Here is a 27,165-nt window from a genome sequence, read left to right as displayed (position 1 = left end):
GGGCGCAGGGAAGAGGTGCTGTTGGACCGTGGTGGGAGGGAGGGGCGTAAAAATGGGTTTGGAGCTGGGGATGAAAATAGGGCACATGTGAGGGAAGGAGGCTCTACTAGCACCCGTTAATGTAACGGGCTTAAACACTAGTTAATATATAATCTGGCATAAGGGAAGCTATACAAGGTTTGAATCATTTGTATAAATCCAGAACCAATACCAAACCAATCCATTGCTTGATACATGAAGGTCCACTCTACGTGATCAAAGGCCTTCTCTGCATCCAAGGATACAGAGAAGGCCGGATCTTCCTTGGCTTTTGTTAAATTTAACATGTGGAAAGCCAGTCTAGATTTATTTGAAGAACATCTACGAGCAACGAACCCCGTTTGGTGCATACCTATAATATAAGGGAAAGACTAAGCCAAGTGCAATGCCAATAACTTAGCCAACAAATTTCCATCTACATTTATCAAAGAAATAGGCCTGTAATTTGAAACCAACGTAGGATCTTTATTTGGCTTCGGTAAAACTATAGTAAAAGATTCTGCTATAGTACCTGTAATGCAACCTTTAGTTAGTTGAGCCTGATATAAATTTAATAGATGAGGTAGTAGGGTAATTTGAAATGATTTGTTATACTCTACAGTGAACATAGTAACATAGTAACATAGTAGATGACGGCAGATAAAGACCCGAATGGTCCATCCAGTCTGCCCAACCTGATTCAATTTAAATTTTTTTTTTTTTTTTTTCTTCTTAGCTATTTCTGGGCGAGAATCCAAAGCTTTACCCGGTACTGTGCTTGGGTTCCAACTGCCGAAATCTCTGTTAAGACTTACTCCAGCCCATCTACACCCTCCCAGCCATTGAAGCCCTCCCCTGCCCATCCTCCTCCAACGGCCATGCACAGACACAGACCGTACAAGTCTGCCCAGTAACTGGCCTAGTTCAATCTTTAATATTATTTTCTGATTCTAAATCTTCTGTGTTCATCCCACGCTTCTTTGAACTCAGTCACAGTTTTACTCTCCACCACCTCTCTCGGGAGCGCATTCCAGGCATCCACCACCCTCTCCGTAAAGTAGAATTTCCTAACATTGCCCCTGAATCTACCACCCCTCAACCTCAAATTATGTCCTCTGGTTTTACCATTTTCCTTTCTCTGGAAAATATTTTGTTCTACGTTAATACCCTTTAAGTATTTGAACGTCTGAATCATATCTCCCCTGTCTCTCCTTTCCTCTAGGGTATACATATTCAGGGCTTCCAGTCTCTCCTCATACGTCTTCTGGCGCAAGCCTCCTATCATTTTCGTCGCCCTCCTCTGGACCACCTCAAGTCTTCTTACGTCTTTCACCAGATACGGTCTCCAACGCCAGATACCCATCACCACCTGGAGCGGATCCAACTCTAAAGGATTTCAACGCTGCTTAAAGTTCTTTCAGTGATATAGGCATCTCAAGAGTTCCTTTTATATGCTCGGGAATTTTAGGCTCCTTGATTAACTTTAAGAACTCTAAACCTTCTATTTCTTTATCTGAATAAGACTCGGAAGAATATAAAGTTTTATAAAAGATCAAAAATTGTTTTAAAATGCTTCCAGTTTGAGAATGAGTATCACCCTTCTCATCTTTAATTGCAACAATCTTAACTTTTCTTTTTTTAGCTTTAAGATAATTAACTAATATTCTTCTCGCTTTATTTGAGGTTCCATAATACAATGCCTGCTGAGAAAATAATTCTTTTCTAGCCATTTGAGAGGAAATTTCATTATATTTATATTTAGCTTTTAAGAGGGCCTGTAACGTAGGTTGTTCCAATTTCCTGATCAATTGCAACTCCAAATCCTTAATTTTCTGTTCTAGAGTAATAATTTCCAATTTTAGCTGCTTCCTAATATATGCAGAATATGATATGAAGTGCCCCCCTCATGGTAGCTTTGAAAGCATCCCATAATGTTTCTAATGAGACTTCCTCTGAAGTATTAATTTGGAAATAATCACTCATTTTAATTTGAAATTCATCAAGAAAATTTGAATCCTCAAGCAATGCATTATTAAATCTCCACACAGGTCTACTACATTCTTGGTCATCAAACCTAAACTCAACTCACACTCCTCCATGATCTGACAAAATTATTGGTTCTACAACCGCTTTTGTTACCTGTTGTACTATATTATCCAAAACAAAAATATAATCTATTCTTGAAAATGAATTGTGAACATGGGAGCAAAATGAAAATTCCCGAGCATTATAATGAAGGATCCTCCATATATCTTTTAGTCCACACGACTGTACCAAATTCTCTAAACCCATAGATTTTTGTAACCTGCTGGGTTGTTTATCTACCAATGGGTCCATAACTGCATTGAAGTCCCCCGCTACTATTAATTTAGAAGTAGCCAGTGGTAAAATCAACTGTTGAAGAGCCTTAAAAAAATTCAGCCTGATTCACATTCCCCAGATTTCATGTCAACTTTAAGCCATCTTCCCAAAGGATCCGCATGATCAGATTTGATATAATCCCTGGATTAAGTTCACACAAGAAATTCAATACAACAGCATTTAACTTTAAAAAATGAGACCATGATAACCTGAGGAGAATGGTAAAAATGAAACTCAGAGGAGCAGCTGCAAAGGTCAAAAATTTACATCAGGCTTGAATGTTATTTAAAAATATTATCCTGGAAGCCCAGACCAGATATATTTCATGTATTAAAAAAGGAGGAAGGAAGACCAAATGGCAGCTGGCATGGTTAATGAGTGAGGTGAAAGAAGCTATTAGAATAGTAGTAGATGAAAAATCTGACTGAAAATAATTGGAATCAGCACAATTTATTTATTTATTTTTGTATACCGTTCTCCCAGGAGAGCACAGAACGGTTTATATTAATTTATTCAGGTGCGCAAGCATTTTTTCCCTTTCTGTCCTGGTGGGCTCACAATCTATCTAATGTACCTGGAGCAATGGGGAGATTAGGTGACTTGCCCAGGGTCACAAGGAGAAGTATGGGTTTGAACTAGAGAGCTGCACGGGAACGGGGACGATGGGAATCCCGCGGGACCCGCGGGCATCCCGCGGGTTCCCCCTTCGAGTCACGGGGATCCCATGGGGACGCCCCTAGGGTCGCGGGGATCCCGTGGGGACGCCCCCTAGGGTCGCGGGGATCCCATGGGGATGCCTCCGAGGGTCGCGGGGCTCCTGCGGGGCTGCATGTACTCAGTCACGCGGCTCTTCTTCTCCCTACCTTCTCTGCTTGCAGCACAGAGCCAAACGGAAGTCTTCCCGACATCAGCACTGACGTCGGAGGGGAGGGAGGGCTTAAACAAAGCCCTCCCTCCCTCCGACGTCAGCGCTGACGTCGGGAAGACTTCCGTTCGGCTCTGTGCTACAGGCAGGGCAGGTAAGGAGAAGGAGAGTAGCCTCGCGGTTCGAGTGGCTACCAAGGGAGGGGGGCGGTCCGCCCCGCCCCGCCCCGCCCCGGGTGCAGCACAGCCGGCCAGGTCCCCTTACTTTTGTGGCACTTCCCCGACCGACCGATAACAGCCCGGGTCCGACAATCCTCCCTGCCCTGTAGCCGCGAATCTAAATTACCTTCTTACAGCAGCTGTAAGAAGGTAATTTAGATTTGTGGTTAAGGGCAGGGAGGTTTGTCGGACCGGGGCTGTTGTCGGTCGGTCGGTCGGGGAACTGCCACAAAAGTAAGGGGACCTGGCCGGCTGTGCTGCACCCGGGGCGGTAGAGAAGGAGGGGGGAGAAAGACGCTGAAAGGCCATGGGAAGGGCGGGGGGGAAGGACTCTGAAAGCACTTGTGGAAGACAGAGGGGGGAGAAGGATGCTGAAAGCACATGGGGGAATACAAAGGGGTGGAGAAGGACGCTGAAAGGCCATGGGAAGAGCGGGGGGGGGGGAAGGACTCTGAAAGCACTTGTGGAAGACAGAGGGGGGAGAAGGATGCTGAAAGCACATGGAGAAGACAAAGGGGTGGAGAAGGACGCTGAAAGGCCATGGGGAAGACAGAGAGGGAGAAGGACGCTGAAAGGACATGGGGAAGATGGGGGGAGAAGGACACTGAAAGGAAATGAGGAAGAGAGAGTAGGGAGAAAACGCTGGCAGGGAAGAAGACAGATTCCAGACTATGGGGGGAGCGGAGAGAAGAAGATGGGTGCCAGACCAATTTGGAAGGGGGAAGAAAGGGAGAGGCACAGTAACAGAGCAAATGGAAGATGCAGAAGGAAGAGAGACAGTGGATGGAAGGAATTGAATGAGAACATGAGGAAAGCAGAAACCAGGCAACAAAGGTAGGAAAATAATTCTATTTCTTTTTTTTTTTTTTTGCTTCAGGATAAAGTAGTATATTAGTTGTGTTGATAAAAATTTATAAACATTAGAGGCTCTGGTAGAAACCCGTTTACAAAGTATGTATTCTTCCCAATTAATATTTTCAAATTAATAAAGTCTTTTTGCTTATTTGTAAATGGGTTTCTACCAGAGCCTTTAATTCAGTAGCATAATTAAATGAAATAACTATTTCTGAAGTTTATAGGGACGGGTGGGGATGGAGGGGATTCCTCGCGGGGACGGGTGGGGACGGAGGGATTCCTCACGGGAACGGGTAGGGACGGGTGGGATTCCTCGCGGGGACGGGTGGGGACGGGTGGGACTTTGGCGGGGACGGGTGGGGACGGGTGGGATTTCTGTCCCCGCGCAACTCTCTAGTTTGAACCCACAACCCCAGGGTGCTGAGGCTGTAGCTTTAACCACTGCGCTGATAAGGAAGGCAAAGAGAGACATCGAAAAGAAGATTGTACTGGATGCAAAATCACTAGTAAAAACGTTTTTAGGTATATTAAAAGCGTGGATGTGTGTGATGTCATCTGCGCATGCTCAGAGACCCTCTATATGCGGCCAGAGCTCGTCTGGGCTTTCAAAAACCTGTACAAATGCCTGGTTTTGGAAAGTCCATCCGGGAGCCCGGACAATCCTCTAAAATGAGAACATCTCTGGGTTTTTCTGGACATCTGGTAACCCTACCTATTGTCATCTTTCCTAAATTAACTGAAACAAAATATTTTCTGTGGAAATCATGTGATCTCAAAAATGCATATTTTTCTACAGAATTTTAAAATTTATTTGTGCGTTCCCCTAGGGATATCTCTAGAAGTTGAGATAATTACAATTATTCATGTTTTACTCAGAGAAAATTATTTTCAAATACTTGTAAACAAGATAAAGAAATTATGATTAGCCAGTCATTATTTACATAGATTAGCTGTGGTTGAACTTGGCCATTGGCTATAAGATTCAACACTATCAAAACTAAAAGGAATGAAACTGAAACTGAATTCAGATCTTTGTATCCTTCATGCAAACATGGGGCCTAATTCTATAAATGGTGCCTAACTCCTAGGCACTGCTGAGTGCAACTATCAATTATCTGCTAGGCACTATTTATAGAATCATGCCTAGTGGTGCCTAAGCGGTCTTAGGTGCTGGTAGGTGTTGAAACCTAAAGGAGTGTGCCTAAGTTAGGCACCTACTGGTGCTTAAGTCAAACCATACCCAAAATCCACCCATAACCCATTCTAAGGGTTACCAGAAGTCCAGATTTCTCCAGGCATGTCCTCCTTTTGAGGACATGCCTGGGGGTTTGTACTGCTTTTCAAAACCCGGCACTTTGTTCGGGGTTTGAAATGCTTCCAACGTCGGGATGGCATGCTGTCCCAACACACGAACAGGTTAAGGGGGATAGGGATTGGGCTGGAGGCGGGGATGAGGGGCAGGGATGGGGGTGTGATGTGGGTGGAACTGGGCGGGCCTGGGGCATGGCCATGGGTCCGGATTTTCCTTCGAGAAAATCTAGTAACCTTACCCATGCCTACTTGCTGGTAGGCACCTTGGAGTAGGTGTTTATCTCAAAGTGGTAGGTGCCTACTGAGTTAGACGCCTACCAGTTAATTAATTTTTTTTAAATTTTTAATTGTTTTAAAATTGTTTTTTTTAATGGCACTTTCAATTAATGATGCTAATTAAGAAAATTAAGTTAGGCGCCTAGATCAGTTAGACATACTGATCTAGGTGCTTACCTTTAGGTATCATTTATAAAATCGGGACAATGGTGCCTGCTGAGAATAAGGCTTCTTTGCATTTTTAAATGTTTCATGCATGGGATTTCTTTTCTCCTGTATTCATATATGCTCAGCTTTAATGTCCTTTATTAGTGAAGGTTAGAATTTCAGCTTTTCTTTCTCATCTTTGAATACAGAAACTTTTAATGTCTTTCAAGCAAGGAAAAATATTTTGCTTCTCCTGCATGTTTTACTGTGCAGTATTCAACCTGGCTTTCTGTAAAAGAAATGTAATTATATTTCCAGATTTTCCTTGGAGCTAGTTTAAAATGCTGGCTCTTCCTTTTTTAAACAAAGGCCTCTTTTTATCAAACAGCATAGGTTTTTTTTTATTGCTGGTCACTGCGATAAAAGCTCCGATGCTCCTAGGAATTCTAGGAGCGTCGGAGCTTTTAACGCAGTGGCCTGTGATTTTAAAAAAAAACCCTTAAGCAGCTTGATAAAAGGGGGCCAAAGTCATAGTTTAGGAAATTAGCCAATGGCAAAATTTTTTAGTTATCCTTTTGTTTTCACTATCTCCTCCTTTTACAAAGCTGCGTGGCAATGGTGCAATTACCGTGGGCTGCTGCAGTAATCGGCTTTGTAAAAGAAGAACTATGGCTCAGATTCACTAAAGTCAGCAATCATCACTAAATCTGTTTTCACAGGTTTAGCAATAATTGCTGCTAACCGACCTGATTCACAAAACGGCCCACCGTATGTTTTTCCTCTTGATCGCCCATTTTCTGATCTGGCCATGCAAATTAGTAAAACCCCATGCAAAAAAGCCATCCCTCCTGCCATATTCGTGCAGAGGGGGGAGCGTCTGGTGGCAGGAGGGAGTGGGCATCCCTCCTGCCATTTTTTTGGTTCGCGGAGGGGCGCTTTGTCAGAGGGGGGTGCTGTTGGGAGCCATTTTTTATTGGACAGATATTTTGCATGTGTAATACACGCAAAATATCTGTGCCATTAAAAAAATAAAAAAACAAAAACCCAGCAGAAGCCCTGGCAGCAGTGACAGGAGGCTGTTTCTCCTGTCACTACTGTCAGGGCTCTGCACATGTCTTAGTGGCTCACTGAGTGATTGAGTCGGTGGGTTTGCATGCAAATGATTTGCACTTTTGTGCAAATTATTTGCATGCAAACTTAATAGTGAATTAATCGCTGTTGGCAAATCGGCCAGAGAATCGGCCAACAGCAATTGAGTCGCTATTGTTAGTGAATCTAGCCCTAACGTCGGGGAGGAAGTTCCGGGCCAGCCAATCACTGCCTTGCTGGCCCGGAAGTCCCTCCCCAACGTTAGAATTGACGTTGGGTGGCGAGAATTGGTTGGCCCCGCGCTGGGGAAGATAAACAGGGAAAGTTAAGACCTCGGCGCGGCCTGTTCCCCAATGGTAGTGGCTTGGGGGAGGGCAGGGAGAAGTAAGAAGGGAGACAGGACACAGACAGAAAGGGGCATGGAGAGAGAAAGACAGAAAGAAAGGAGGCACGGAGAGAGAGAGAAAGAAAAAAGGGGGCAGGGTGAAAGAAATAAAAAGTTGGGGGAGGGAAGGAGACAGATGCCAGACCAGGGGAAAGGATGGAAGGAAGGAGAGGAGAGAAAGGAAAGAAAGAGATGGAAGATCATGGAAATAGGGACAGAAGAAGAGAGGGAAGGTAAGACATGGAAACGTAGATTTTGAAAAGAAAACAGTTAATGCCAAAGATGGATGCAAGGCAGAAAGTGAAGATGGAGAGAAAACCAGTCAAAGGACAAGAAGACCCTGGAAACATAGTTAAATGCACAGACAACAAAGGTAGGGAAAATGATTTTATTTTCAATATAGTGATTGAAATGTGTCATTTTTGAGAAAGGAAAGATATTAAACTTTAAATGTGAGGGCTGCAGAAAAAATAGGGTACTTGGAGGGCTGCAGAAAAAAATAGTTAATGACAATTTTGCATAAAGTAAAACTCTTTATAGTTTACTAGTCTTATAGCCCGTTACATTAACAGGTGCTAGAATATATGTTTGTGTGTCTCTCTTTATTTCTTTCTCTCTCTCTCTCTCTCCTTAACCGCTTTCTTTCTTTCTGTCTTTCTTTTCCTTGGCTGTCCATCACCACCCCTTGCCTGCTCCTCCTGTCCATTGTCCCTTCCTTTTACATCCCCTGTGTCCACCACCACCCCTTCACAGGTCTCCTTATGCAGCAGCAGCCCTTCTCCCTTTGTTTTACCTTCCCCCTGTCCAGCAGCACCTTCCTTCTCCCCCTGTCCAACATTAGGCCTCCGTTTTTTTTCTTCACCCCCCTGTCCATCAGCACCTCTTTCCTTCTCCCCCTGTTCAGCAGTAGGCGTCCCTTCCTTTTTCTCCCCCCCTCTTCCTTCTTATCCCTATGATACACTTACCTTGCTCTGCCCGTGATCAGAGGCTCCCGACAGCCACCCAGTTGCACCCATTGGAAAAGTTCCTTCTGCGGCATCCCACACTCCTCCTGACGCGACTCCCGCTGTCCCGCACCTGCCCCTGTGTCTTTCTTCTTGTCTTTCTGTGTCCCTTCCTCCCTCTGTCTGTCTGTCCAAAGCAGCATTTCCTCCCCCACCAGTTCCCTGTGCACCTGCCCCTGTGTCTTTCTTCTTGTCTTTCTGTGTCCCTGCCTCCCTCTGTCTGTCTGTCCAAAGCAGCATTCCCTCCCCCCACACCAGTTCACTGTGCACCTGCCCCTGTGTCTTTCTTCTTGTCTTTCTGTCTTCCTTCCTCCCTCTGTCTGTCTGTGCAAAGCTGCATTCCCTCCCCCCACACCAGTTCCCTGTGCCTGCATTAGCGTTTCCTCTACCCTCTTTCCCTTCCCACAGTCGTGACTACAAACGCAGGCCCGAGTCCTTTGCCGCCCCCCCCTTCCCTTCCCTTCCCGCGGGCCCGACTACACATGGCGATTCAAGCAGCGTGTGGAGCACTCTTCACACGCTGCTTCGGACCCTTCTACTGCCCTGATTTGCTCCGGACGTGCCAGAGTAAATCAGGGCAGTAGAAGGGCCCGAAGCAGCGTGTGAAGAGTGCTGACACGCTGCTTAAATCGCCAGTCGGGCCCGCGGTAAGGGAAGGGGGGGCGGCAAATGAGTCGGGACAGCGGAAAGTTGCTGGGCTCCTCGGTGGGGGCGCTGAGTGGCCGCGATCCCTCTCCTCCCAGACCCCCCCCCCCCCCGGAGGAACGGAGATCGATTTGCCGCCATTTTGAAGATCGTTCTGCCCTGCTCCTTGCCTTAGTATATTTTTAAGTTGAAAGACATGGCGGCGGCGGCGGCGGCTCCTCTCAAGATCCCCGACTGCATTGGACTTCCGACGCAGGTGGGGATCCTGAGAGGAGCCGCTACCTGGTCTTTCAATTTAAAAATATAGTAAGGCAAGGAGCAGGGCAGAGCGAAAAACATTGATTCCCATAAGATCATCCGCCTCGGGGGAGACAGCCGCCGCGTCCGACATCAGCCTCGGAGGAGGAGAGAGGACTTCAGGCAAGGAGCAGGGCAGATTAAAAAACAGCAAGGGCCGACAGCCGCCGTGTCCGACATCCGTCTCGGGGGAGGAGAGAGAGTGTTTCGGGCGCATGCGCACTCCTATCTGAGATGCTGTACATCTCAGGGAAAACGGACGCACGCAATGGAACTGCGCATTCGCAGCCTAGCGTTTTATTATATTAGATAAATCTTTCCTTTAACTTTAAATTTTTTTTCTGCAGCCCTCCAAGTACTACAAATTCAAAATGTGGCCCCACTAAGGGTTCGAGTTTGAGACCACTGATATAGTGGGAGGGCATTCCATGTCTGCGGTGCAATAACCAAAAATATGCTTTTCCTGCGTGTACCAATAATTTTTAATGATGGTACTGTAAGAAGATGTTGATCCATGGAACGAAGTGTATGTGTTGGGGTGTATGGAGTTAGTAAATTATATATGTATTGAGGCTCCTTAAAGAATTGCGTTTTGAATGTCAGTAGTATGATTTTATAGGAGATTCTATGCATAATTGGGAACCAGTGAGCTTTTTGCAAAAGAGGAGTAACGTGGTCGTACTTCTTAGCCTTTAATATAAGTTTGGCTGTATTTTGAATGATCTGAAGTCTTTTTTTATCCTTATGGGTTACACCAATAAATGAAGAGTTACAATAATCGAGTTTTGCTATGATTAACGAATGGATTAGAATGTTTAAAGATTTAGGTTCCAAAAATTTTGCTATGGATCTAATCATGTGCAGATGATAAAAACAAGATTTTGCTACTCCACTGATGTGGAACGACAGTCGCTGATCTAAAATAACACCAAGTATTTTCATCGATGACACTTCTTGTAAGAGAACGGAGTGAAATCTAATTGGTATAGGCAGAATAATTTCTTGTTTCCATGAAAACAGCATCATTTTGGTTTTGGTGACATTAAGTGCTAACATATTGTTGAGTAGCCATGTTCTGACCTTTTCTAGTTTATCGTTGATTTCTGCTATTTCGTTAGTACTGCCATGGTTGAGCGGATGTAAAGGTTAGATATCGGCTGTGTAGGCAAAGACTGAAAATCCAATGGATTGACATAGTTCAAGAAGAGGAGCCATGAAGATATTAAAGAGGAGAGGGGACAAAATAGAGCCCTGTGGAATACCATGCTTACACTCATGTGTTTCAGAATACAAGGGAGACCAAATTCCTGGAGGCCACGAGGGACTGTTTCATGGAACAGCTGGTCACGGAACCAACACGGGGAGATGCCACTCTTGACCTAATCTTCAACGAGCTAGGGGGACCCGCAAAGGAGGTGGCGGTACTAGCCCCACTAGGAAACAGCGATCACAACACGATCCAGTGCAGGCTGGAAATTGGATCATCAAAGGTGAAGAGAACCACAACGACAGCACTCAACTTCAAAAAAGGGAATTATGATGCCATGAGGAAAATGGTGGGGAAGAAACTCAACGGCAACACAAGGAGGATGGAATCCGTAGAAAAAGCCTGGACCTTACTCAAGGGCACGGTGCACAAAGCACAGAACCTGTGCGTTCCCAAGTTCAGGAAAGGGTACAAAAAAAATAGAACCAAAAACCCAGTGTGGATAACAAATGCAGTAAACAAGGCGATAAGTGAAAAGAAAGCATTGTTCAAAAAAATGGAAAAAGGACCAACAAAGGACAACCAAAAGGAGCTCAAAGAACACCAAAGGGATTGTCACAGAGTGGTTAGGAAAGCAAAAAGAGAATATGAAGAGAGGCTGGTGGGGGAAGCAACAAACTTCAAATCATTCTTCAAGTACGTTAAGGGGAAGCAACCAGCAAGGGAGGAAGTGGGACCCTTGGATGATGGAGACAGAAAGGGAGTGGTAAAAAAGGAAAAAGAGATAGCTGACAAGTTAAATCAGTTCTTCACGTCAGTCTTCACGAGGGAGGACACAACCAACATTCCGTAACCCAAAGAGATCGTAAAGGGAGATCAGGATGTTAAGCTGGTCCAACTAGAGGTAAGCCAAGAGGATGTCCTCAGGCAGATAGACAGGCTAAAGAGCGACAAATCACCAGGTCCAGACGGCATTCACCCAAGGGTACTCAAGGAACTAAGGAACGAAATAGCAGAGCCACTTTGACAAATATGCAACCTATCCTTAAAAACTGGAGAGATCCCGGAGGACTGGAAAATAGCAAATGTCACTCCCATCTTCAAGAAGGGTTCAAGGGGTGACCCAGGAAACTACAGGCCGGTGAGTTTGACCTCGGTCCCGGGAAAGATGATGGAAGCACTGATTAAGGACAGCATCTATGAACACATCGAAAACAATGGACAGCTAAAGTCGAGTCAGCATGGCTTCTGCAAGGGTAGGTCATGCCTCACAAACCTATTGCATTTCTTTGAGGGGGTAAACAGCCAGGTGGATAAAGGGGAATCCATAGACATCATTTACCTTGACTTCCAAAAAGCCTTCGACAAGGTGCCACACGAAAGACTGCTTAAGAAGCTGTGGAATCACGGGGTGCAAGGTGAGGTCCACCGATGGATCAAAAACTGGCTGGCAGACAGGAAACAGAGGGTTGGAGTAAAGGGACATTACTCAGACTGGCAAGGGGTCACGAGCGGAGTTCCGCAGGGGTTGGTGCTGGGACCGCTCCTGTTCAGTATATTTATTAACGACCTGGAGGCAGGAACAAAATGTGAGGTCATTAAATTTGCAGATGACACCAAACTATACAGCAGGGTTAAAACCACGGAAGACTGCGAAGATCTCCAAAAGGATCTGACGACACTGGAAGAGTGGGCCAAAAAGTGGCAAATGAGCTTCAATATAGGGAAATGCAAGGTCATGTATGTAGGGAAAAAGAACCCGATGTACACTTACAAAATGGGAGGATCACTGCTAGGGGTAAGTAACCTTGAAAGAGACCTGGGAGTAATAGTAGACACAACATTAAAGGCGTCGGCACAGTGCGCCACAGCCTCAAGGAAAGCAAACAAAATGTTGGGTATCATCAAAAAGGGTATCACGGCCAGGACGAAGGAAGTCATCCTGCCACTGTATCGCGCAATGGTGCGCCCACATCTGGAGTACTGTGTCTAGTACTGGTCACCGTACCTCAAGAAGGACATGGCAGTACTTGAGGGAGTCCAGAGAAGAGCAACTAAGCTGATAAAGGGTATGGAAAACCTCTCATACACTGACAGACGAAAAAACTGGGGCTGTTCTCCCTAGAGAAGCGGAGACTTAGAGGAGACATGATAGAAACCTTCAAGATCCTGAAGGGCATAGAAAAAGTAGACAGGGACAGATTTTTCAAATTATGGGGAAGCACAAGTACAAGGGGGCACTCGGAGAAATTGAAAGGGGACAGGTTTAGAACAAACACTAGGAAGTTCTTTTTCACCCAGAGGGTGGTGGATTCATGGAACGCACTCCCGGAGGCTGTGATAGGCAGGAGCATGTTATAGGGCTTCAAAGAAGGTTTGGATAGGTTCCTAGAGGACAAAGGGATTGAGGGGTACAGATAAAAATAGACGTGGGTTATAGGGATAGGAGTAGAGGTAGGTTATAGAAATAGTCAGGGACCACTGCTCAGGCAATGGGCCTGATGGGCCGCCGCGTGATTGGACCGCTGGGCGAGATGGACCTCTGGTCTGCCTCAGCGGAGGCAACTTCTTATGTTCTTATTCCTAGCATGTGTCATGCTCTGGCACTACTCCTCATTCTATAATCTGCCACGGAAAATTTTGTGACAGTTTGGTGTGCAGTTAGGTGTAATGGATGGGGTTAAATTCCATATGGCACCTAAACTGACAATTATACATGTAACTGCATTTAGCTCTATTCTTTAAGATAGCACCTAAGTGCTAGCACATGTAACTACAAGGAGGCCATGCATGTAGATGGGGCCTGGGCAGGATGCACACTTATGCATGTAACTTAAACATGTATAGAATTTTATAAGTTATGCCCTTAAGGGTACTATTTAGGCACCTATATTTATGCTTTGCTATAGACCAGACATAAGTGCTTGCACCAAAATGTTGGTGCATAAATGTTAACTTAGGCTCCATTCTATAACGGCATCTCGACCCTTAGATTGTGGGCCTAGATTAGTGTCCAGCATTTTGGTGCCTTTTTTTGGCACAGTACTGAATTTGCCCCAGTCTGTATGAATTTTCAACAACAGTATCCAAATAGTACTGCTGAAAATTCCCAGACAGGACACTCTGTTCAGATAAGTGCTTTTGAATAACAGGCCTAAAGGTTATTTTGCTTGGATTCATAAATATTAAATGGAAAACACAATATACAAACTTTGGGAAAGCTAAAAATGATTTAACAATATGCTTATCTTTGCTTGGCCTTCAGGAACAGCCTGCCTCCCACCACTACTCTTTCCAACTTCAATAAGAAGCTACAAGCTGCTGACGGAAAATGCTATGTGGATATAGCCTTCTGGGGAGGAATTATCCCAAATAATCAGGTTGGCTTTTCATGTTGAATAACATAGTGAAAATATGTTGTAAATTATCCACCCTTAAATATTTCCAAAATATAACAAGTAGCTTACATGTACGTACCATCTCTGTGTCTAAAGGTACAAAATACATTTATGCATCTAAGTGTACAATTAGAAAACATCATTTTGGTGCCTAAGTAGTATGCTACAAATTGGCACTGAAATGGCATACATGCATTTATAAAGGGAGTGTTCACATGGGTTGAGCATAGGTGGGCCATAGTCGGGACAAATATTTAGATGGGCAACTTTCAGAATACTGTAAGTCAGTGGCATACCTAGGGTATGTGACACTCAGAGCTCAGAGTTAAGGACATTTTCATGGATGTTTCAGGTAACTGTACCATCAGTTTTGCTCATAGTGACAATGACTGCATTGTTTGCTGTCACTTCTATTTGAGTATGCCAGAGGATGTGGTAAGAGTGATTAATGTAGCTGGTAATAAAGAAAGGTTTGGACAAGTTCCTGGAGGAAAAGTCCATAGTTTACTGTTCAGACAGACATGGGGAAGCCACTTCTTGCCTTGATTGGTGGCATGGAATGCTGCTACTATTTGGGTTTTTGCCAGATACTTGTGACTTGAATTGGCCTTTATGAAGACGGGATACTGGGCTAGATCGACCATTGGTCTGACCCAGTAAGGCTATTCTTATGAAGGAATGGGTGACAAGGCAAAGCTTATTTTATTTTGTTGCATGTACTCTGGAGGTCATGTGTCTGTTGCCTCTTGTATTTGGATCTACAATAATTTGCAGCTTCAGTACTACTCAAAGTATTTTTTTAATGGAATCTGCAGTTCTATACCATCTGAAGCTATTATACAGCTGGTACCCCCTTTTAGTATCACAGGGAAGGGACAACCATTACTGGGGATCAGTGGCGTACCTAGGGTATGTGGCACCCGGGGCCCATCATTTTTTGACCCCCCCCCCCCCTATGTAAAAAAATATTTTTTGTAATGACCATGAAACAGAATAAATGGTCAGAATAGAAACAGGCAGTGAAAATTTTCTTATATTCCAAACATAACATAACATAAATTATGTCTGAATTGTCATGACATCAGAAGTACATATGGAGTAGTTGCAGGTGATGCTTGGGACAGTTCTGATTGTGTTAGTTCGGTTTTATGTGTTTTTTGAATAGAAGGGTTTTTATTTCTTTTTGAAGGTTTTGCAGTCTGTGGTTGATGTCAATTGGTTGTAGAGTTGGGGGTCGAGTGTTGCAGCTCGAATGGCTAGGAGGTTGTCGAACAGTTTTTTTCTTTTGACGTTTTTGGTTGGAGGGTGTGTGAATGGTGCGTGAGTTCTCCTATGTCTGTTTGAAGTGGATTGAATTATTTAGCTGAAGAAATTAGTTACCCCCTCATCCCACACACATTAATTCTCTTCCATTTTTGTTCCCATTCTAAAAAACACTGATAAGTTCCCAGAAAAAAAATACATTAAAATAAGAAGTAAAAACAAAGGCCCCTACAGATGAGAACATAACATAAGAATAACCTAACTGGGTCAGACCAATGGTCCATCATGCCCAGTAGCCCATTCTCATGGTAACCAATCCAGGTCACTAGTACCTGGTCAACACCCAAAGAGTAGCAACATTCCATGCTACCGATCCAGGGCAAGCAGACACTTCCCCCATGTCTTAATAACAGATTATGGACTTTTCCTCCAGGAATTTGTCCAAATCTTTCTTAAAACCAGCTACACTATCTGCTTTTACCATAACTTCTGGCCACTTCATTTTTAAGTTTAGATCTTTCCTTTCAAACAGAGACCTTGCTAGATGTCAAATACAGCACAAGGTAACTTCACATGGACTTAGCTGTGCAGGAAATGTGAATCTCCTCATACACCCACCATATAGTGCAAAAATGTGCAAAGGTCTGGTTTTTTCTTTCGATCACTACATAGCCTAATGCCACACAAGCAGCGCTGTTACAAACATATTCTGTAGGTCAATGCTAAGGATAACAAAGTTTCCTTCCTTGGACCAGAAGGAGATACTGATAAACCACTGGAAGAGATCCCAACACAACACCCAAAGACCCACTCAGTGTGTGAACCAGTTGAGTGGAGTGGACTAACTGGGGGGTGGAAATGGGCCCGGAGTTTGCTCAGCAGAATTTCCCAGACCACCTCTTCTTCTCAACACATTGACACGCTGCCACCACCACCACTAGGAACACCTCACTGGGTAGGCCAGCTATGCTATAAACTTTATAAAACACATTATTATATTTTCTTATAAAGCACATATTTTAACTGAACTCTCTGACATCCTCAGCCTTTCCATTCACAAAAATAGAAGGAAGAAAAGTTCCCATTTCCTGCTGTCTCATGTCCCCGGCCTATACAATATTTTTTTTCTGCAGACCCTTCAAAAGTCTGACCAAATCCTTGTTTCACTTGCATTATAAAGTACTGAGGATGCCATCTCTCCCCAATCCCAGGTCCTAAAGTCTAAGACAGTAGCGCAAACTGATGCTGCCAGATTCAGGAAAAAAATTTTTGATTCGATTCAGCCTAGGCCCTATTGAATTGTTTTTTCAATTCGATTTTCCTGCCCAGTTGGGTGATTTTTTTCAAAACTCCTGGTGGGTTTTATAGCTTTTTCACCCCCTTTGGCTTCTCCTAACCACACTGGCGCTGTGGTGTAAATAAAATAAAGAAACAAAAAGGACTTTTCCTCTCTCTGTTAAATCCTAGCTCACGTTTGCAGTCCAACACCAGCTCTGGCAGGATACACATTTCAAATCTGACATATTATAATCACAAAACAGAAAATAAAATTAATTTTTCTACCTTTTGTTGTCTGGTTATATTTCAAATCTTGTTGGTCCAAGGCTCTGGTTTTCTTCTGATAACTTGCTTGCCAGGGTCTCCTTCTTTCTGCATGCTAACCATCCATCTGCCAACTCTGTCCTCCCTTTCCATTTCCCTTCCCTTCCCAGGAAGTCTGGTATCTTTCCTTTTTTTCATCTCCCTCCACAGATCCACCTTTTCTTAAATACCCTTTCATCCGGCATCTCTCCCTTCTTCCCCACCACCCCAGAGTCCACCATCTCTCCCTTTCTTTTCCTAATTACCCTCCTATCCAGTATCTCTATCCCTCCTCCACACCATCCCTTGTGTCCAATTTCTCTCCCTTTCTGTTCCTTCCCTCCCTAAATCCCATGGTCCATCATCTCTCTCCCTCTCCTCTATTTTCAGACCCATTATTTCTTCCCCCCCCCCAAAGTTTGGCATATGCACGTCTCTTTGAACACCCCCTTCCCTCCGTGTACTTCTAAATCATGGTCCCCCCCAAAGGCCTGTCCCCCCTTAAAGGTCTGCCTGTCCCCCCTTGAAGGCCTGCACCCCCCTTGAAGGCCTGTCCATCCCCTTGTAGGCCTGTCCCCCCCTTGAAGGCCTGCCTGCCTGTCCCCCCCTTGATGATCTGCACCCCCCGAAGGCCTGCACCCCCCCGAAGGCCTGTCCCCCACTTGAAGGCCTGTCCCACCCCCTTGTAGCTTCTCCCCCCCTTGTAGGCCTGTCCCCCCTTGAAGGCCTGCCTGCCTGCCTTTCCCCCCTTGAAGGCCTGTCCCCCCTTGAAGGCCTTCACCCCCTTGAAAGCCTGCACCCCCCCGAAGGCCTGCACTCCCTTGAAGGTCTGCACCCCCCGAAGGCCTGTCCCCCCCTTGAAGGCTTGTCCCACCCCCTTGTAGGCCTGTCCCCCCCTTGTAGGCCTGTCCCCCCTTGAAGGCCTGCCTGCCTGCCTTTCCCCCCTTGAAGGCCTGTCTCCTCCTTGAAGGCCTGCACCCCCCCCCCCTTGAAGGCCTGCACCCCTTGAAGGTCTGCACTCCCTTGAAGGTCTGCACCCCCCCGAAGGCCTGTCCCCCCCTTGAAGGCCTGCCTGCCTTTCCCCCCCTTGAAGGCCTGTCCCCCCCCTTGAAGGCCTGCACCCCCTTGAAGGTCTGCACCCTCCCAAAGGTCTACACCCCCCCCCGAAGCCTGCACCCCCCCTGAAGGCCTGCCTGCCCCCCCTTGAAGGCCTGCACCCCTTGAAGGTCTGCACCCCCCCCCAGGCCTGTCCCCCCTTGAAGGCCTGCCTGCCTGCCTGTCACCCCCTCCCCCTTGAAAGCCTGCCTGCCTGCCCGCCCCACCCTGAAGGCCTGATGCCCCGACCCACCCCGAAGGACCGCTCGCCCCCCTGGCCTCCCCGCACCACCTATGAAGCAGCCGCAGCAGGATCGCGAAGTCAGCGTCAGCGATCCCTGCGCTGCTTCCTGCGCCACGGTCCCGCCCCTCCTCTGACGTCAGAGGATGGGCGGGATCGCGGCGCAGGAAGCAGCGCCTAAGCAGCGCAGGGATCGCTGACGCTGACTTCGCGATCCTGCTGCGGGCTGCTTCACAGGTGGTGCAGGAAGGTCAGTGGGGCGAGCGGTCCTTCGGGGGTGGGGGGGACTGAACGGCAAGGCTGGGAGCACCCCCTTAGGGCTGGCACCCGGGGCGCACCGCCCCCCCCTTGGTACGCCACTGCTGGGGATCAAGGAGGTATCATGACCAGTGCTCCCTCTAAGCGGGCGGGTGTTGTGAGCAAACTTTTTTCGCTGTGAGCTAAAAATATCGGGCGCCAGCAAGTTATGAGCCAACTCGCCCGATTCTCCTCTCGCCGCCCTGCCATCTGCCGTACGCCGTGCGCTGTGACGAGAAACTTGTGCGCTGCGATGTAATATTTTGTGCGCCAGCGCACGCCAGCGCAGCTTAGCGGGAACACTGAAATGACTTAATCCCTCTAGTGGTCAGCTGTTCAAGCAGAGTACCTTTTTATACCCTGGATATGACTTAAATAGGTCTAACTTAGGATATCCTTCTTTTTAGGCTTGGACATTGCTGGACAAGTTCTGTATCACTACCACATTTCTCAAATCTATCCTTCAGAGTTAATATGGTAGTGATACAGAGCTTTGTTTCTTTACATCAATACATAAATCAAAAGGAGAAGTAGCAAATGTTATAGGTGGCTTTCAGAAAGAGACCAAGACGTGATATTGTTCAGCACAAACAGAAAGCACGTTAACCTTGGTTAAGGATACATAGTGCACTAATAGCACAGGAGTGTCCAACTTCAGGCCTCACAAGCATCTGTCTAGTCAGGTTTTCAGGATTTCTCCAATGAATATTCATGAGAGTATTTGCATACACTGCCTCCATTGTATGCAAATAGATCTCATGCATTGAAACATAGAAACATTATGGCAGAGAAAGGCCAAATGGCCCATCTAGTCTGCCCAACCGCAGTAACCATTAACTCTTTCTCTGAGATCCCACATGCCTATCCCAGGCCCTCTTGAATTCAGACACAGTCTATGTTTCCACCACCTCTTCTGGGAGACTGTTCCACGCATATACCACCCTTTCCGTAAAAAAGTATTTCCTCAGATTTCTCTGGAACCTATCACCTCTTAGCTTCATCCTATGCCCTGTCATTGCAGAGTTTCCTTTCAAGTGAAATAGACTTGACTCATTGCACATTTATATTATGTAGGTATTTAAACGTATCTATCATATCTCCCCTCTCTCACCTTTCCTCTAGAGCAGGGGTGCCCACACTTTTTGGGCTTGCGAGCTACTTTTTAAATGGCCAAGTCAAAATGATCTACCAACAATAAAATTAAAAAAAAACACAAAGCACACTGTACGCATAGAAAATGTTAATTATCATTCCTATTCCAGGGTTTTTCAAAGAGGTCAAAGCAGATGACTCTATACACTATCACCTCAGTAACAACCATACAAAAATAGACAAATATACCCCTTCCCTTTTTACTAAACCACGATAGCAGTTTTTAGCGCAGGGAGCTGCGCTGAATGCCCAGCGCTGCTCTCGACACTCATAGGCTCCCTGCGCTAAAAACCTCTATTGCGGTTTAGTAAAAGGGGATCTTAGTGTAAAATATAGATAGCAGATATAAATTCAGACACATTTTGATCACTAAATTTAAAATAAAATCATTTTTCCTACCTTGTCTGGTGATTTCATGAGTCTCTGGTTGCACTTTCTTCTTCTGACTGTGCATACAATCTTTCTTCCCTTCTTTTAGCCTGTATGCTTCCTCTCCTCCAGACCTCATTCCTTCCCCCAACTTTTCCTTCCTCTTCCCTGCCCTTTCTTTCTCTCTGCCTCCCTTTCTTTTTTTTCTGTTTCTCTTCTTTCCTTCTGTCTCCCTGCCTGCCCTTTTTCTTTCTTTCTCCCTGCCCTCCCCAAGCCACTGCCACTGCCATTGCCATCGGGGACCAGGACCCAAACGCCACCAATAACAGGCCCCAAGCTCTCCCTGCTTCGGCCAACCAGCATTCCTCTCCCCGACGTCGATTCTGCCGTCGGGAAGAGGAAGGCTGATCAGTCCAAGATCGTGATCAACCTACTGGGGGAAATGCTGCCGGGTCCTGCCTTCGCTGAAACAGAAAGTAGGCAGGACCCGGCAGGAAGAAGAACAAATGCTTCACTAACCTGTCTCCCGCATTAGCCCGTAGCGAACGCTTGCTTCAGGGCTCTCAACATGTGCGTGCCGGCTTCCCTTCTCCCTCCCCCCCCCCGGACATAACTTCCGGTTTCGGAGGGAAGAGAAGAGAAGCCGGTACGCACATGTTAGAGCCCGGAGCATAAGTTCGCTACGGGCTGAAATCTCCAAGCCGGTTTTTTGGGTTTTTTTTTAAATGTTCAGCAGCGGCAGATGACAGCTGGGCGGACCGCCCAGCTAAAAGGCCCTAGGGAGAACACTGGAGAGGAAGGCTGATCGGCCCTTAGATCAGGATGGCAACACGAGTCTATCACGGAGCCCGGGATGGGCTCCGCGATCGACTCATGTTGCCTTCCTGAGCTACTGGTCGATTGCGATCGACGCATTGGGCACCCCTGCTCTAGAGTATACAGATTGAGATCTTTAAGTCTGTCCCTATATGGCTTATCACAAAGACCACACACCATTTAGTAGCCTTCCTCTGGTGAAGGCTGAAGTTGGTCACCTCTGGTTTAGCTCATCTACTGAATCCCCTGCTACAAATACTACCACATGCCACTGACTAGGATCCAATTATATCTTCAGTAAGAGTTGAATGAGTGCCTGCTTAAGAAGCATCCTAGTCCGAGGAAACCCCATTGTTTAAGCCCTGTTTAGCCATTTTCAGTAAATTCACACAGCCTGTATCTAGGATGCATGTTCAAAATGTTAATATCTCCATTTTGGATGCTGGTTTAAATTGATACAACAAATTTACTACCAAAGGAGTGGTTAGCAGATAGATTACTCCATCTATATTGTTTCCTTTTTCAAGGCACATTGGCCCAGATTCTCTAAACCGCGCCGTGATTGACAGCTGCCCAGAAAAAACACCGATCACATGTCAATCATGTGATGGCGCCATTTATAGAATCACAGCTATGTCACAGATAGATGACTACGGAGATGCTTACCGACGCCTACGGGAACTTCCGGCGTTAACCATGCCTATTTTACCCTTTATACCCTATTTTACCATTTATAGAACTTGGGCCATTCCGTATATCATGGCTTATCCTTGGTGCAAGAAGAATTAATGCAAAAATCTTTGAATGAATTTGCTGAATTGTATTTTCAAAGAAGGTTGGCAAATGGTGCAGTTTTCACCTGTAAACTCTCAAGACCATGATTTCAAAGACTTTTTTATTCCTTTATCGTATATAAAATAATCTAAATGGTGCTAGTATTGAATACCTAGTTATTAATCAAGCATTCTTGCCCTTCTACAATTCTAGGCTGAGCTGGTGCCCATGCTAAATGCTGGAGTGCCTGGCTTTAAATGTTTCATGATTGCAAGTGGAGTGGATGAATTTCCCCATGTTAGTTGCATGGATCTGCACATGGCAATGAAAGACCTAGAAAATACAGAGTCCATCCTGCTGGTAAGAATTTTTTCTTTCTGATAGATTTCAAGCTGTATCTTACTGTAGAGCAGTAGGCTGAGAACCCAGAGAAACATGGGTATCTGCAGAATACTTTCACTAAATACAGGACACATTCAGTGGCTCCTGATCTGGATTTTTAGGAGAATATTCAGACTCTCCAAGTCACTTAGGTAATGAAAAAACATGGTACCACCTCTAAAGAGGTCTGCTCTCCTCTCCTAGAGATTCAAATATACTAAAATTGCTTTTCTCAAAGCATACAATAATAATTCCTTCTAGCAAAAGTTAAACATAACATAATGTAACTTTATTTCTTTTATACTGCCATAATCAGTAGTCTCAAACTCGCAGCCCATTGGCTGCATTCGGCCTCCCAGATCCTATATTGCGGCCCGTGATCTGTATACGATCTCACACACTGGGCAGGAAGAGAGGCTCCGACATCAGCTGACTAGAAACTTCCTGCTGCCGTCCCGTATGCCAGGACTCCTGCTGTCGCATATCTGCCGGGACTCATTATCTCCTTTCTCTAGCCTGCCGCTGCTGGTCTGGGGATGCGGAGACAAGACAAAGGCAGGAGTTCCGGCAGATATGCGAAAGCAGAAGTCCCGGCATATGCGCCGGCAGCAGGAAGTTTCAAGTCAGCTGATGTCGGCGCCAGAGCCTCTCTTCCTGCCCAGTGTGCGAGATCACGTAAAGACCACGGGCTGAAAAATAGAGGTATTGCTGGGAAGGGGAGGAAGGAAGGGAGAAGGGGTACTGCTGGACAAGGGGAGCAGGGAAGGGAGAAGGAGTACTGCTGGGCGGGGAGAGATAAATGGAAGGGAGAAGAGGTGCTGCTGGACCTGGCAGGAAGGGATGGAAAGGAAAGGTGCTACACACTGGAGAGGAGGGTGAGATGATGCATGGGGAGAGAGCATGTTGGGTTGTGGGTGGGAAGGAAGGATGCCCCTGAGGGAAAAGGCAAGAACAGAGAGAGAAAGCGTGCAGGAGGCAAAAAGTGTTGGACTCATGAAGAGGGCAAGATGGATGGGGAGGACAGAAAGGAGGGAAGGAGAAATGTTATACTGGGGAATGGGGAGAGGGCAGAGAGTAAAAAGTTGGACTCAAGGAGAGAGAGAGAGAGAGAGAGATGTTGTTTGGTTGAGGGAAGGAGGATCAGAGGAGAAGCATGCAGGAAGAAGAGAAAAAAATATTGGACTGGTGGAAAGGAGGGAGAAATATTGGACTGGGAGGGGGGCCAGAAAGGAGGAAGGGAAGGGAGATGGACTGCAGGGGGCAGAATGGAAGAAGGGAAAGAGAAATGTTACACAGGGAGGGGGGGAAAGAGAGAGATGTCAGACCATGGAAATAGGGAGGGAAGGAGAGAGAGAGATAGGAAGGGAAGGGAAGACATGGAAAAGTAGATTTTGAGAAAAAAGCAGAAAAATTGAATGTTAAGTTAATGCCAAAGATGGATGCAAGTTTGATCCAAACAGACCAGGGATTTTAAATTACAGTCCACTTGAGGGTGCAATACTTTCAAAATAGAACAAAACGCAAAAAAAATCCTCTCATCAATACTGGGCAAGTTTCTCAAATAGTATCTTCATATAACATTTAAAGGCTTTTAAATATTTAAATGTGCTCATAAGCTCTTCAGCAAGGCGCCACAGCAGCGGTACAATGTCGCTGGAAAGGTGCTTGAATTTTAATCATAACACATTGGATGGAGCAAGGATACTTGCTTCTACTGGAGTGGAAAATGTTATGGTCTACAAAAGTTGTTTAACAGTAGACCACTTATCTGAAAATCATGACTTCTTAAAGAAATTAACTATTTTTTCTGCAGACCTCACAGTTAAAGTTTAACATCTTTCCTTTCTCAGAACTGACATATTTCAATCACTATATTGAAAATAAAATCATTTTCCCTAAATCTTTGTTTCTGGTGACTTTATTTTGCTGTGCTTTTAACTGTTTCCAGGGTTTCTTGTCCATTGACTGTTTTTCTCTCTGTCTTCACTTTCTGCCTTGCATCCATCTTTGGCATTAACTTAACATTCAATTTTTCTGCTTTTTTCTCAAAATCTACTTTTCTATGTGTTATTAAAGAAATGATAATTTTGCATGAGGTAAAACTCTTTATAGTTTATAAATCTTTCCTTTGACAGTTAAAGGAAAGATTTATAAACTATAAAGAATTTTACCTCATGCAAAACTGTCATCCACTATAATAGAGCTTCAATGTGGAGAAATGTAAGATCTTGCACATGGGGAAAGGGAACCCCATGTACAGCTATACGATGGGAGGAAGGGTGCTGGGGAAAGGCACCCTAGAAAAAGACCTGGGGGTATTGGTGGATACAAAGAAACAAACAGAATGCTGGGCATTATCAAAAAAGGTATCACTACCAGAACGAAGGAAGATATCCTGCCATTGTATCGAGCAATGGTGCGACCATATCTGGAATACTGTGTCCAATACTGGTCACCGTACCTTAAGAAAGACATGACGATACTTGAGAGGGTCCAGAGGAGAGCAACTAGGATGATAAAAGGAATGGAGAACCTTTCATATTCCGAAAGGTTAGACAAACTGGGGCTCTTTACCCTGGAAAAGCGGAGACTGAGAGGAGACATGATACAGACGTATAAAATCATGAAAGGCATAGAGAAGGTGGAGAGGGGCAGATTCTTCAGACTAGCGGGGACAACAAAAACAAGAGGTCATTCAGAAAAACTGAGAGGGGACAGATTCAAAACGAATGCAAGGAAGTTTTTCTTCACTCAGAGGGTGGTGGACACCTGGAACACGCTTCCAAATGAGGTAATAGGACAGAGTACAATACTGGGTTTCAAAATGGGACTGGATGACTTCCTGGAAGTGAAGGGGATTACAGGGTATAGATAGAAGGTTACTCTATAGGACATAAGCGAAAAGCGTATGACAGTTTTAGGGTATGAGCACTATCAGGTCCTGGACCTGAGGGGCCGACGCGTGAGCGGACTGCCGGGCACAATGGACCTCCGGTCTGACCCGACAGGGGCAATTCTTATGTTCTTAGCACGCATGTGCACTTTAATCTCCACGTGCCGTGATCCATATTGCCATGCCGCCGCATGCCCAGTAGAAGGAGCCTATGGCGATTTGCGACGCGTGTGTTAGTTTCTCCAGCGGTGGTGGCAGTTTGCTATGTGTGCAGTAGTTTCCCCAGCTGAAAAAGGAGCCAGCTGAATAAGGAGCCTGCGGCGGTTTGCGTGTGGCTGTTTCCCTATCGCTAGAAGGAGCCTGCGGTGGGTCCTGGCAGAGCTGCTTCAGAAAGCACGGGAGATTTATCAGAGAGGTAAAAGTAAAGGAGAAGGGCTACTGCTGGACAGGGGGGGAGCAGAGAAGGAGTGCTGCTGGACAGGGGGAAGGTAAAAGGAAGGGAGAAGGTCTACTGCTGGACAGGGGGAGAAGAGAAGGGGTGCTGCTGGACAGGGGGAGCAGGAAAGGGGTACGCTGGATGGGGTGGAGGTAAAAGGAAGGGAGAAGGGCTGCTGCTGGACAGGGGGAGTAGTGAAGGGGTGCTGCTGGACAGGGGAGAGAGGCAGAAAGCAAGAAAGACAGACAGCGGGCATGGAGAGAGACAGAAAGAAAGAAAGAGACAGATAGACAGGGGACCAGGGAGAAAGAAAGACAGACATATAGAAAGAAAGAAATGCCTAAGTCTACACATCTATTCTATCACCCGTTAATGGAACGGGCTAGAAAACTAGTTTCATTAATAAGCCATTAACTATTTTTTCTGCGGCCCTCCAAGTACCTACAAATTCAAAATGTGGCCCTGCGAAGGGTTTGAGTTTGAGCCCACTGGTCTAGATGGTTGAGAATGACCTGGAGATCAAGATCTCTATACTTCAGATTTGGGTATTGAGTGGTACAGCTGGGATGTAGCTCTTTGGCTCTCCCTCACTCAACAGAGTAAAAGTCACTCATAAGACAGCTGGCCTAGTGTATTCTTGATTTAAGTCTTTAGGATTAGGTCTTTCCTAATTCCTCCTTCTTCTACAGGCTGTCTCATAGACAAGCTGGTTTCTAAACTATGGGTTGGGACTCCAAATTGGGTTGCATCATAAGTGAATGATGTCACAGAAACAGGGCTGCTCCCCCATTATCTGGACCTCCATTGTGACCTATGTTCAATAGTGACAGTTAGCATGGGCCTGTGAATCAGGGAATATTCACAGGCCCTTCCCTCTCCTGTTAGTCTAGTAACCCATGCAGAAAACTCTACGACAACCTCCTGGGGACACAGGCAGCTAAAATAGATTCTGACATCTCAAAATTACTGACCAAAACAACAGACATAAAAGAGTTCCGCAAAGAAATAAAAACACTACTGTTCAAAAAATATCTCCCATCACTCTAACCACCACCCAACGAGTTCCCAACCAACGACTTCGGAAACACCCATCTATACTATCTCTTTGTCTGTGACCTAAAATGTAATGTAACTCTTCTACTTTACACCTGATTTAAACGATCGAGTTGCCATGTATTACCTCTGCAAAATGCAATATCTTCTGTCATATGTAATAACTTCTGTGACAAGTATTATCTTCTGTGAACTTGAAGTATCATAACTCTTTACTGTTACTGTAATATACTCCTAACCTGAAATGTAATTCAACTGGAACTGTCCAGATATCTTCTATAATGTAATCCGCCTAGAACCGCAAGGCACAGGCGGAATAGAAATCCCTAATGTAATGTAATATATGTAAGAGAACAAGCTATTCAGGTTCCTGTGCTGACTTCTGCTACTCTTGCCTTTGCTGATGCTATCTTCATACTCTGTTCACGCTACACAGGGAAAATGTTGTAACAAAAAGTCAGTCCAAAATATATGTGATAAAATCTAAACAAGTGCTCAGAGAGTGACAAGTGCTTTATAAGGTATGCTCAGAGAAGTGAGACTCTGAAGAGGGGGTGAAAACCCTCTCTTAGGGAAAGAATCTACCGTCCAATCACTGCATACGAAGTTCAAAGTCACTTTCTGAGAACTAGGAAAAAATCCTAAAAATTTTTGTTATTCTTTTCAATACTGTATTCAAAAATTAATAAATCTCACTAGATCATAAATGTGCTGTAAAAGTATGCTTAACTTGTAAAC

At 45.4% G+C, this 27,165-nt stretch overlaps 1 protein-coding gene and 1 long non-coding RNA gene across 3 annotated transcripts in view; one reads left to right on the top strand and one right to left on the bottom strand.

Annotated features, from left to right (window-relative positions):
• LOC117366350 overlaps nt 1–27,165 on the bottom strand; it is a 175,211-nt gene that overhangs the window by 50,709 nt on the left and 97,337 nt on the right. The window lies entirely within an intron of this gene.
• The window catches only part of LOC117366348 (allantoinase, mitochondrial-like), a 174,323-nt gene that overhangs the window by 59,115 nt on the left and 88,043 nt on the right, over nt 1–27,165 (top strand). For both annotated transcript variants that reach the window (XM_033957618.1, XM_033957620.1), the window contains 2 exons: nt 13,944–14,058; nt 21,878–22,024. In XM_033957618.1, the coding sequence (XP_033813509.1) occupies nt 13,944–14,058; nt 21,878–22,024 (262 nt within the window). The remainder of the gene's footprint in view (nt 1–13,943; nt 14,059–21,877; nt 22,025–27,165) is intronic.

This window comes from Geotrypetes seraphini, chromosome 9 (genome assembly GCF_902459505.1).
Source record: "Geotrypetes seraphini chromosome 9, aGeoSer1.1, whole genome shotgun sequence".
Taxonomy (NCBI): Eukaryota; Metazoa; Chordata; class Amphibia; order Gymnophiona; family Dermophiidae; genus Geotrypetes; species Geotrypetes seraphini.
Note: the sequence above shows the minus strand (reverse complement) of the source record. Positions and strands in the feature narration are given on the sequence as shown.